A 12,514-nucleotide genomic window follows, 5' to 3' on the forward strand; every position below is an offset into this window, starting at 1 on the left:
AGATCTAAAAGTTGAAATTCTAAATTGGAGAAAGGCCAATTTTGATGGGATTAGGCAAGAACTTTCGAAAGCCGATTAGGAGCAGATGTTCGCAGGTAAAGGGACAGCTGGAAAATGGGAAGCCTTCAGAAATGAGATAATGAGAATCCAGAGAAAGTATATTCCTGTCAGTATAGGGAATGCTGGATGACTAAAGAAATTGAGGGTTTGGTTAAGAAAAAGGAGGAAGTCTATGTAAGGTATAGACAGGATAGATCGAGTGAATCCTTAGAATATAAAGACAGTAGGAGTATACTTGAGGGAAAGCAGGAGGGCAAAAAGGGGGACATGAAATAGCTTTGGCAAATAGAATTCAGGAGAATCCAAAGGGTTTTTACAAATACATTAAGGACAAAAGGGTAACTAGGGAGAGAATAGGGCCCCTCAAAGATCAGCAAGGTGGCCTTTGTGTGGAGCCACAAAAAATGGGGGAGATACTAAATGAGCATTTTGCTTCAGTATTTACTGTGGAAAAGGACATGGAAGATAAACTCTAGGGAAATAGATGGTGACACCTTGCAAAATGTCCATATTGCAGAAGAAGTGCTGGATGTCTTGAAACGCATAAAGGTAGATAAATGCCCAGCACCTGATCCATTTGAATACAGAACTGGCTCAAAGGTAGAAGACAGAGGGTGGTGGTGGAGGGTTATCTTTCAGACTGGAGGCCTGTGACCAGTGGAGTGCCACAAGGATCGGTGCTGGGTCCTCTATCTTTTGTTATTTTATATAAATGATTTGGATGTGAGCATAAGAGGTACAGTTATTAAGTTTGCAGATGACACCAAAATTGGAGGTGTAGTGGACAGTGAAGAAGGTTACCTCAGATTACAACAGGATCTGGACCAGATGGGCCAATGGGCTGAGAAGTGGCAGATAGAGTTTAATTCAGATAAATGTGAGGTTCTGCATTTTGGGAAAGCAAATCTTTGCAGGATTTACACACTTAATGGTAAGGTCCTAGGGAGTGTTGCTGAACAAAGAGACCTTGGAGTGCAGGTTTGTAGCTCCTTGAAAGTGGAGTCGCAGGTAGATAGGATAGGGAAGAAGGTGTTTGGTATGCTTTCCTTTATTGGTCAGAGTATTGAGTACAGGAGTTGGGAGGTCATGTTGTGGCTGTACAGGACATTGGTTAGGCCACTGTTGGAATATTGCGTGCAATTCTGGTCTCCTTCCTTTTGGAAAGATGTTGTGAAACTTGAAAGGGTTCAGAAAAGATTTACAAGGATGTTGCCAGGGTTGGAAGAGTTGCGCTACAGGGAGAGGCTGAACAGGCTGGGGCTGTTTTCCCTGGAGCGTCGGAGGCTGAGGGGTGATCTTATAGAGGTTTACAAAATCATGAGGGGCATGGATCGGATAAATAGACAAAGTATTTTCCCTGGGGTTGGGGAGTCCAGAACAAGAGGGCATAGGTTTAGGGTGAGTGGGGTAAGATATAAAAGGGACCTAAAGGGAAACTCTTTCACGCAGAGGGTGGTACATGTATGGAATGAGCTGCCTGAGGATGTGGTGGAGGCTGGTGCAATTGCAACATTTGGAAGGCATTTGGATGGGTATATGAATAGCTGGAGTGATATGGGCCAGCTGCTGGCAGGTTGGAATGTGAGTGCACCTGTCCCTAAAGATAGCAGGACAGTTAGATAAATTATTATGAAGGTCTATGGAATACTCCCCTTCATTGGCAGCTATAAATACAATATATAATGATCAAATTGTATAAGACACTGGAGTATTGTTTAAACTCTGGTCATCCCAGTACAGGAAGGACATAATTGCTCTGGACAACAGGCAGAGACTATTTACTAGAATGTTGCCAGGCTGGAGAATTGTAGTCCTGAGGAGTGATTGAAGAAGTTGAGTTAGCCTTCTCTGTTCCAAGAATTCAGAGGTGTGATATGATTGAGATATACAGAAATGTGGGCAGTACAGACAGAAGACAGGAAGAACTTGTTCCCCTTGCCAGAGAATTCAAATCCAAGGGTTATAGATTTAAGCTCAGTGACAGAAGGATTAAAAGTGATGTGAGGAAAAATGTCTATATGCATAAGATGGTGGCTGTCTGGAATTTTCCACCTAAGGTGGCGGTGGAGATCTTTAAAACTGTTTTATAAAGTGCCCAGATCCGCACCATAGGTGCTACAGGGCTGTGGGTCGTGTGCAGGAAGATGGGGTTAGAAAGATTATCTGGGTCGGCATGGACAAGCTAGACTGGCTGCCTTCTGTGCTGTATCATTTCTATGGTTCTATGCCCATGTTATACCTGGGTTGGAAGTATAGCTAATTCTGAAGCACGAACCTTCAGTGATCCAGTGAATTTATTAGTATAGGAATGTGGCTGCCTTCTCAGAATATGATTTTAGTCCACACCACCTTGTACATAATGGAAACCCTTGCAAGTGTAGTTGTCTACATATTTGATATTTTAACAATTTGTTATTGTACCTCTGTTAGGATGTGTCTGACTCTCTGCACTAATTATTGGTTCTGATTTTCAGGGAGTACAGACAGAAAAGCAACATAACATTTCACAGTAATTATACTGTCACATACCGAGAATATCGGCATTACCATTTCTGTCCTGAACGGTCAGCTGGGAATGAGAGTGATGAACTAATCTTGCCCAATATGCTTGCTCTGGTAGGTACATGATTTGAACCAGTCCTTTTTTTTGTTAAACACTGATCCAGCTCCCTCAGGCAGCTCTGAATGAACAGAACCTCTGACGCACTTGTTTTTATTTTTCTCCCCCCACACTACCACCTAACAGCGGTAGTGCTTATTTTTCCCCAGCACCCGTTTTATGTGTATGTGCAGGTGTTGGACACAGTGAAGAACAACCTGTAATTGGGGCCAAGGCTGTAATTGTCTTGAGCCTGATTAACAGGAGTGGGTGTCCATTGATTTATGCTGGTGGTTGTACTAATTGCCTCCCAGCTCGTTACCTTTTCCTCCCAGCTCATTCCTTTCTGCCTTATAGAACATTACAGTGCAGTATAGGCCCTTCGGCCCTCGATGTTGCGCCGATCTGTCATACCAATCTGAAGCCCATCTAACCTACACTATTCCATGTACATCCATATGCTTGTCCAATGACAACTTAACTGTACTTAAAATTGGCGAATCTACTACCGTTGCAGGCAAAGAAACATTTGTATTTAGCCTCCTGCTAATGCATTCCTGCTCTCGCTTTAATTATTTCTGCTGGCAACCAATTATCTTCCATATTCTCTCAATTCAAAAGAAATATCACCCTTGACCTTACTGAGGACCGATCCCCTCTGTCTTTTAGACATGGCTATTTGGTTGAAGCATATGCAGTATATTTGCCCCTAAATTGGTACATGCTGTAGGTGTGACATTGATGTATCATGGTGTCATAAAGTGTCGCATCCATCATTTGACTAGTCAGTGCTCCTCACTATGACCAGCTGCCAACTAAGACAAATGCAAGCTTTAAGAGATTAGCAATGTCCAGGCTCACTCAAAATGAGTGAGGGCTGCAAAATGAAGCTAAAACAATGTGATAAAATTCCTGTGTCCCTTTATCTCATGCGACCTGACAGAAGGGTGTAAGTGGTAGGTGACTTTGAGCTCCACGGTAAAGTTCTGAAGGATGGAGTTGGGGTATGTGTTGATCCAGGAGCAGCCGTGATGCTGTGGTGAAGCTGAGAGTTGGCCAATGTGCCTGAATGAAGAGGAATGAGGATGTTGTCCTGGAGCATTCAGAATGTGATGGAGACATAGTTGGATTCAGGTGTGGAAAAGGAAGTGGTAAATTATTGCAAGATGATAACCTTTAATTTCAAGAACTGACAGTCCCGTTACTTGGCAAGGAGAATTCGAAGCAGCATGAAAACTAGACTTGTTGAGCTGTTAATGAGATGGAAGTAAAAGTTGCCACTCATTGGCAAGGTTCAGAGCTCTCCATTTAAACCTTAAAGGGGGGGGGGGGGGGGGTTTCTCTTAATGTCAAGATTGGGACTTTTCATTTCATTTTCAATTTCAACCAATTGCCCATGTAGCTGAAGGAATCAGGGAAGATGCAACAGAATCCCAACCCAGGTATCTCTCCTTTCTTTTTCTCTGCCTCTCCTTCCACCTCTCTTTCTCTCTCTTTCCTCTCTCCCCCCCCCCCCCCCCCCCCACCTTCCTAGCCTATGTAAAACAAGGTCCTGAGTATCGATGTATACATCACACTACAATCCAGCTGATGACCTTGAATTAGTTTTTCATGTGACTCTTAGTACAGGTCCAAGTTATATCAAATGGCAGAATCACATTGTTTCTTGCGTCCTAAATTCTGATGATTGCAAGACAAAAACCTTCAACTTCTAGTCTCCTTTTAGCAATGTTTGTGTTTACTGAGTTGCAATCTCCATCACTGAAAAGCTCCCCACTGACAATTCTCCAATTTGCCAATTTATTTCCAAAAATTAGGTCCAGCCAGCCCCATGTATAACTGGATACATTGAGAATTCTGCAACAAATGTTTCCCAGAAAACATGCCCAATATAAATTTGAAACCAGGGAACCACCTTAAACTCTGACCTTTTGGTTTATGTAGCCCTCATTTACAGTTTTCTATTTGATCTGATGAAGTGACTGTTTTACAGTCTGTCAGAATTCACTAAATACTTTTCACTAATTTAGCATCTACTTCCAAGCCACATGATTTCTCTGGTCACTACCTGCTCCCAGCTGTGTAGACTTGCAGCTTATCCAAGTCGTCCTGTTGTTTCTGATCCTATCTCTCTCGCTGTTCATCCCTTAATGCAATATGACCACAGTCTCTTTAGTGCTTCATAATTCAAGGGACTTCAGTTACATTTATTCCATTTTCTACAGTTAAACTTTAATTCCTAATCTAAAATGTAGGATAAACGTTTTAAAACACTTTTAACTCTCTTTGCGCCTCTGAATTTTGTATAAAAACCTCTTCATACACGACCGTTGAGTACAGGATTGGGGTGTTATTTTGAGGTTATACAGGATATTGGTATGGTCGCTTGTTGAGGTCTGTGTACAGGTCTGGTCACCCTGCTATTGGAAGGATATTATTAAATTGGAGAGGGTTCAGAAAAGATTTACCAGGATTTTGCTGGGACTGAAGGATTTGAGCTGTAAAGGGAGGCTAGATGGACTGTGACTTTCTTCGCTCTAGCGAAGGAGGTTAATGACAATATATACGAGGAGAAAGTGAGGGCTGCAGATGCTGGAGATCAGAGCTGAAAATGTGTTGCTGGAAAAGCGCAGCAGGTCAGGCAGCATCCAAGGAACAGGAGAATCGACGTTTCGGGCATAAGCCCTTCTTCAGGAAGGGCCATTCTAATGACCATATATATCCTTCCTAAGGTGTGGTGCTTAGATTCTGCTCCAAGTGGAGTCTAACCATGGTTTTGTATAACTGCACTATAATTTCTGTATCACTAAACCAGAAAAAACACAACTGAGGCTGCTGGCAATCGGAAACAAAAACAAAAGCTGCTGGAAAAACTAAGGACTGACTGAATCTTGGAGACAAATCAAAGTTAAAGTTTCAGATCCACTGACGCTCCTCAATTTTGCTATTCCTTAAGGGGAAGGGTCTGCCAATCCAACTTTTATTTGGTGGTTATTGATTTACTTCCTTTAGTGTTTGAATGTTTGTTATTGCTTGGTTTAATTACAGGGTGCAGCTTTAATGGTTGAAGATTTATCTTATGCTTTGAAACTGATCTTCAGCACTGCCTTGAAGACATTTAATGAGACCCCATTTATTAAGAAATCTGTGAAGGAGATAATGTGGGGATATGATGATCCACTTGTTGATTTTCTTAATCGAGTTTTTCCAGGCACACTCCCATTTAAAGGAAAGTTTGGTTTGTTTGCTGATGTAAGTATCTTTTATTTATTTCAGATTTTACTATTTTAAAAAATGGTTCAATGTTAAGGGCAAGTTGTGTAAAATGTGTAGCCTCATTTGAAGAAATGCAAGTGCGCACTGGATTTGAGACATTATCTGACTTATTTGATTGTTCTCTTTTTGGTAAAGCAACTGTGAAGGTCAATAAGGGCACCTTGGTTTTTGAGAGTTTAAGCACAAATTAGCTGGCATGGTTCTGCTGTTAAAGCTCAAACATCTACATATAATGAAAATAGGACTTGATTGGGATTAGGCTATTTGACTTCATTGTAAGACACTTTGAAGTTGTGAAAGATGGTTTATAAATTCCTGTTTGGATTTCATTGGGACAGAAATTGCTGATAGTGGGTGGTGGTTGATGGGAAATGTTCATCCTCGAGTTCAGTTCCCAGTGGTGTGCTGCAAGGATCTGTTTGTCATTTTTAAAAATGATCTGGATTTGGGCATAGAAGGATGGGTTAGTAAATTTGCGGATGAAGCAAAGGTAGGCAGAGTTGTGGATAGTGCTGAAGGCCATTGTGGGTTACAGAGGAACATGGATAAGTTGCAGAGCTGGGCTGAGAGGTGGCAAATGGAGTTTAATGTGGAAAAGTGTGAGGTAGTTCACTTTGGAAGAAATAACAGGACTGCAGAGTACTGGGCTAATGGTAAAATTCTTGGCAGTGTAGATGGGCAGAGATCACAATGTCCAGGTGTATAAATCCCTGAAAGTTGCCATCTGGGTTTATTGGGGTTGTTAAGAAGGCATATGGTGTGTTGGCATTTATTGGTAGGGAGATTAAGTTTTGGAGCCACGAAGATGTGTTTCAGCTGTACAAGACACTGGTGAGGCCACACCTGGAGTATTGCGTGCAGTTCTGTTCACCGCATCATAGGAAGATTTAGATTAGATTCCCTACAGCGTGGAAACAGGCTCTTCGGCCCAACCAATCCACACCGACCCTCCCTCCGAAGAGTAACCCACCCAGACCCACTTCCCTCTGACTAATGCACCTAACACTCGGCAATTTAGCATGGCCAATTCACCTGACTTGCACATCTTTTGGACTGTGGGAGGAAACTGGAGCATCCGGAGGAAATGCACGCAGATACGGAGAGAATGTGCAAACTCCACAAAGACAATCAGCTGAGGCTGAAATCTAACCTGGGACCCTGGTGCTCTGAGGCAGCAGTGCTAACCACTGAGCCACCGTGCCACCCCAAAGGATGTGGAAGCCTTGGAAAGGGTTCAGAGGAGATTTACTCGGATGCTTCCTGGTATGGAAGGGAGGTCTTACGAGGAAAGGCTAAGTAAACTGAGGCTGTTTTTGTTGGAGCAAAGGTGGTTGAGAGATGACTTAATGGAGATGTATAAGATAATCAGAGGGTTAAGGTGGATGATTAGAGCCTTTTTCCTCAGACGGTGAGGGCTAACAGGAGGGGACATAGCTTTAAATTGAGGGATGGTAGATTTAGGACAAATATTAGGGATAGTTTCTTCACTCAGTAGGGGTGTGGAACAGCCTGTCTGCAACAGTAGTAGACTCTGTTAAGAGCATTTAAATGGGCATTGGACGTACATATGGATAATATTGGAATGGTGTGGGTTAGATGGGCATCAGATTATTTTGGTAAAAACAATGACTGACTGCAGATGCTGGGGATTAGTGGTGCTGGAAGAGCACAGCAGTTCAGGCAGCATCCAAGGAGCAGTGAAATCGACGTTTCGGGCAAAAGCCCTTCATCAGGAATAAAGGCAGAGAGCCTGAAGCGTGGAGAGATAATCAGGCTCTCTGCCATTATTCCTGATGAAGGGCTTTTGCCCGAAATGTTGATTTCGCTGCTCCTTGGATGCTGCCTGAACTGCTGTGCTCTTCCAGCACCACTAATCCAGAATAATTCCTATTAGCCAGGTGTTACCAGATTTCCTTCCCTAAAGAACAAGTGGATCTTTAATGATGATTGACAGTAGTTATACTGTCACAATTAGAACAGTTTTTATTCAGGATTTTTATTAATTCAAAACTATGCTACTTTCTCCCCCCCCCCACCCTCCTCCAGCTTATCTCTCCACGCTTCAGGCTCTCTGTCTTTATTCCTGATGAAGGGCTTTTGCCCGAAACGTCGATTTCACTGCTCCTTGGATGCTGCCTGAACTGCTGTGCTCTTCAGCACCACTAATCCAGAATCGGAGTATTTTCACAGGTCGGCGCAACATCGAGGGCTGAAGGGTCTGTACTGCGCTGTAACATTCTATGTTCTATGTTTCTGTCTTTTCCACAGGTCTAGACTGCTGCGTTTTTGGATTTGTATTCATGATCTGGACCTCTGTTTGCAAGGAATTATTTCAAAGTTTGCAGATGACATGAAACTTAAAAATGAGATGTGAGTGGGATAGTAAGTTTGCTTCAGGCGGACACAGGTGGCTAGAACAGATTCAATAATATTTAATGCAGAAAAGTGTGAAATGATAGTTTAGCTTATAGGTGTCAGTGTTAAGTTGTAACAGTGATGGTCTTAGTGAATAAAGGGGATGACTAAAATTAAACTAAACTGCCTGTAAGAGGTTTTTATTCCAGACTTCCAAAGAACATGGTGGCTCAGTGGTTAGCGCTGCTGCCTCACAGTGCCAGAGACCTGGGTTCAAATCCTGCCTTGGGCAACTGTCTGTGTGGAGTTTGCACATTCTCCCCATGTCTGTGTGGGTTTCCTCTGGGTGCTCTGGTTTCCTCCCACATTCTAAAGATATGCAGGTTAGGTGAATTGCCCGTGCTAAATTGCCCGTAGTGTTAGGTGAAGGGGTAAATGTAGGGGAATGGGTCTGGATGGGTTGCTCTTTGGAGGGTCGGTGTGGACTTGTTGGGCTGAAGGGCCTGTTTCCACACTAAGTAATCTAATCTACCCAGCACGATCTCCGGGATGAACCAAGAGAGAGGCTTTACAGGTCTGAGTCCACAACGGATTCCCTGGGCTGTCTCAAATCACCACTTTAACAGTTCGGAAAGTAATTATGCGCATAATGCTTTAGATACAGAATGCATTGCCCAAAAGGATAATGGAAACAGAGTCCATAATTGAGAATAGGGTGGGCCTATTTCTATTGGAGTTAGAAGAAAGTAAGGCAACTTTATTGAATCATTCGGAATTCTTGGACGTGACAGAGTAGATCTAGAAAGGCTGGTTAGAGTCATAGAGGTATGCAGCATTGAAACAGACTCTTCAGTCCAACTCAACCATGCCAACCTAATCTAGTCCCATTTGCCAACACCCAGCCCATATCACTCCAAACCCTTTCTATTCATATACCCATCCAGATGCTTTCTAATGTTGCAATGTACCAGCCCCAACAACGTCCTCTGGCAGCTCATTCCATACTTTTGAGGCTTTTAAAGAGAGGTTGATTAAAGTTCAGGAGAGATACGTTCCTATGAAAATGAGGGATAGAAATGGCAAGATTAAGGAACCCATGGGTGACAGGTTAAATTGTGAGACTAGCAAAGAGGACAAAGGATAAGGTCTAGGTAACTGAAGACAGACGATGCTTTGGAAGAATATTGGGAACGTAGGACTGATCTGAAATGAGCAATTGAGGGCTAGCAAAGGTCATGAGATCTTTTTAGTGAACAGGGTTAAGGAAACCCCAAAGCCTTTTATTCATATATAAGGAACAAGAGGGTAACCAGAGAAAGGGTTTGTCCACTCAAGGACAAAGGAGGGAAGATATGTGTGGAGTCAGAAAATAGGTGAGCTTCTTAATGAGTACTTTACATCGGTATTCAGGACAATGTTGGAGCCCCCAACACACCCCCAACCCCCGTCCAACACTGCCCCCTGCCTGCCCCCAACCCTGTACACACCCTCCCCAGCTCCAGAGCAGCCAGAGTGGACACCAACAACAAGACTGCTGCTGCAGTTGCCTTTGTGGGGTAAGTCTCCAAATAGCGTGTGCACACACACGCACACACATGTACAACGACACATGCACACGCAACTTTTTGACAGGTTCCACCTTTGCCCTGTACAGGACAATGTTGGAGAGTTTATTGTTGGAAGTGGGGTTTAGGGTTCATCCCTCTGTGGAACTCCAGGGAAAGTTTGGAGAGGGAGAGAGGGCAGGAGGTTAGTTATTTGGCGATGGTGCCTGTTTAATCACTGTTAACAAAAGATGCGATCACTGCTGGAAACACAGTCTTTAATGTTTCTATCGGGACCTCGAGATCTCCTTCGGATAATCCGATTTTTGGATAATTGGTATTCGGATAATCGAGGTTCCTCTGTATATGCATTTGGAAAAAAAATGGGCTTATCAGGGATAGGCAGCATGGTTTTGTGCAGGGAAGGTCATGCCTTACAAACAGAATAGAATTCTTTGAAAGGTGACAAAGTTGATTGAGGGAAGGGATGTAGATATCATATACATGAACTTTAGTATGGTGGTTGATAAGGTTCCCCATGGTAGATTGATGGAGAAAATGAAGTTGCATGGGTTTAGGGTGTTCTAGCTAGATGGTTAGAGAACTGGTTGGACAGCAGGAGGTAGTGGTGATGGTGATGGTTGTGGTGGTGGTAGTAGTAGTAGTAGTAGGCTTCTCAAACTGAATGGTGTCCCACAGGGATCTGTGCTGGGACCACTGTTTGTGATCTGGAGGAAGGTGTAGGTTGCATCATTAGCAAATTTGCAGATGACACAAAGATTGATGGAGTAGCAGACAGTGAAGAGGACCTTCGGAGAATACGGCAGAATATAGATTAGAGACATGGGCAGAGAAATGGCAGATAGAGTTTAATCCAGACAAATGTAAGATGATGCATTTTTGAAGATGCAATTCAAGAGCGACCTTTACAGTAAATGAAAAAGCCCTGAGGAAAATTGATGTACAGAGAGATCTGGGTGTTCAGGCCCATTGTTCCCTGAAGGTGACAACGCAGGTCATTAGAGTCGTCGAGAAGGCATACGGTATGCTTTCCTTCATCGGACCGGGTATCGAGTACAAGAGTTGGCAGGTCATGTTACAGTTGTATAAGACATTTTGGAATTGGCGTATATTTCTGGTCACAATGTTACCAAAAGGATGTGGATGCTTTGGAGAGGGTGCAGAGGAAGGTTCATCCAGTTGTTGCCTGGTATGGAGGGTGCTAGCTATGAGGAGAGGTTGAGTAGATTAGGATTATTTTCATTGGAAAGGAGGAGCTTGAGGGGGGACCTGATTGAGACCTACGAATCGGGAGGTGTGAACAGTGTGCATAGCAAGAAACTCCCCCAGAGTGGAGGACTCGATTACTAGGTGTCATGAGTTCAAAGTGGAAGGGGGGAAACTTTTGGGGAAATGTATGTGGAAAGTTCTTCATGCAGTGTGTGGTGGGTGCCTGGAATGCGTTGCCAGCGGAGGTGGTAGGGGCAGGACCAATAGCGTCATTTAAAATGTATCTCGACAGATACGTGAATGGGCAGGGAGCCGAGGGATACAGATCCTTGGAAATAGGCGACAGGTTTTGATAGAGGATCTGAATTGGTGCAGGCTTGGAGGGCCGAAGGGCTTGTTCCTGTGCTGCGATTTTCTTTCTTTGTTCATGCACACTCCATCCTCTGCGTAAGAAATTTGCCTATATATATATATATATATCATGAAGGGTATGGATAGGATAAATGGACAAAGTCGTGTCCCTGGGGTGGGGGGGCAGTCCAGAACTAGAGGGCATAGGTAGCTGAACAACCTGGCAACATCCTTATAAATCTTTTCTGAATGCTTTCAAGTTTCACAACATCCTTCCGATAGGAAGGATACAGAATCCCACGCAATGTTCCAAAAGCGGCCTAACCAATGTCCTGTACAGCCACAACATGACCTCCCAACTCCTGTATGTGCAAGATAGGGGACTCTGCGACCCCCCATCAGGCACTCTGCTTCCCTTCCCAAGAACAAAGACACGGAGGAGTTTGTCCAAAACTATTTATTCAATTCTGCAGAACCGGGTGTTACCTCAATGGCTTCCCACGAGGCACACACACAGATTGTAATCCCCGCACGTTATATACATGTAGGAGTGGGCCGGTCCTTCTACTGTCTCAGCTAATGAGTGTTAAAGTTCCCCACTGTCCTCCTGATGGATGAGATTATTTGGTTATTCACCCAGCCAATCAGTGTTCGAGTTCCCCGCTTCTCCCTTATATGGATGATAACGTACAGCCGTGGTTGTGGGCGGTCCCACAGCCACGAGGAAAGCTGTTTCCATTGTTCCATTCATGAAAATCTGGGGGAGTGTCTGCTCGTGCTTACTACAAGGCAGAGAAGACTAAAATGGTGGCTTTGTACTTACTATGTGCTTACTACAACAGTTAATGATTTAAAAATTACACCACCCCCTACAAATATGCTGCATAAATCTGCGGTTATTGATACACAGTTTAGATTCAGTCCCTGCAGTTAACTTGCTGACTTCTCCAGTTGTTCATAGTTCAATATGATGCATCAAGTGTGTGCATAACGAGAGGGAGCTTGTTTCCCACATCTTGTGTTTATATGTGTCTTATGTCCAGCTTTCATTAATGGCGAGAGCAAGGGGGAAAGGATAAGACCAATGTGTAAGTCTGTC

The 12,514-nt window shown here is 43.6% G+C and overlaps 1 protein-coding gene across 1 annotated transcript in view; it reads left to right on the forward strand.

Annotated features, from left to right (window-relative positions):
* The window catches only part of LOC122551076 (scavenger receptor class B member 1-like), a 60,985-nt gene that overhangs the window by 34,873 nt on the left and 13,598 nt on the right, over nucleotides 1-12,514 (forward strand). The window contains exons 3-4 of the mRNA XM_043692719.1: nucleotides 2,535-2,676; nucleotides 5,708-5,911. Coding sequence (XP_043548654.1) covers nucleotides 2,535-2,676; nucleotides 5,708-5,911 — 346 coding nt within the window. The remainder of the gene's footprint in view (nucleotides 1-2,534; nucleotides 2,677-5,707; nucleotides 5,912-12,514) is intronic.

Source organism: Chiloscyllium plagiosum, chromosome 6 (genome assembly GCF_004010195.1).
Source record: "Chiloscyllium plagiosum isolate BGI_BamShark_2017 chromosome 6, ASM401019v2, whole genome shotgun sequence".
Classification (NCBI taxonomy): Eukaryota; Metazoa; Chordata; class Chondrichthyes; order Orectolobiformes; family Hemiscylliidae; genus Chiloscyllium; species Chiloscyllium plagiosum.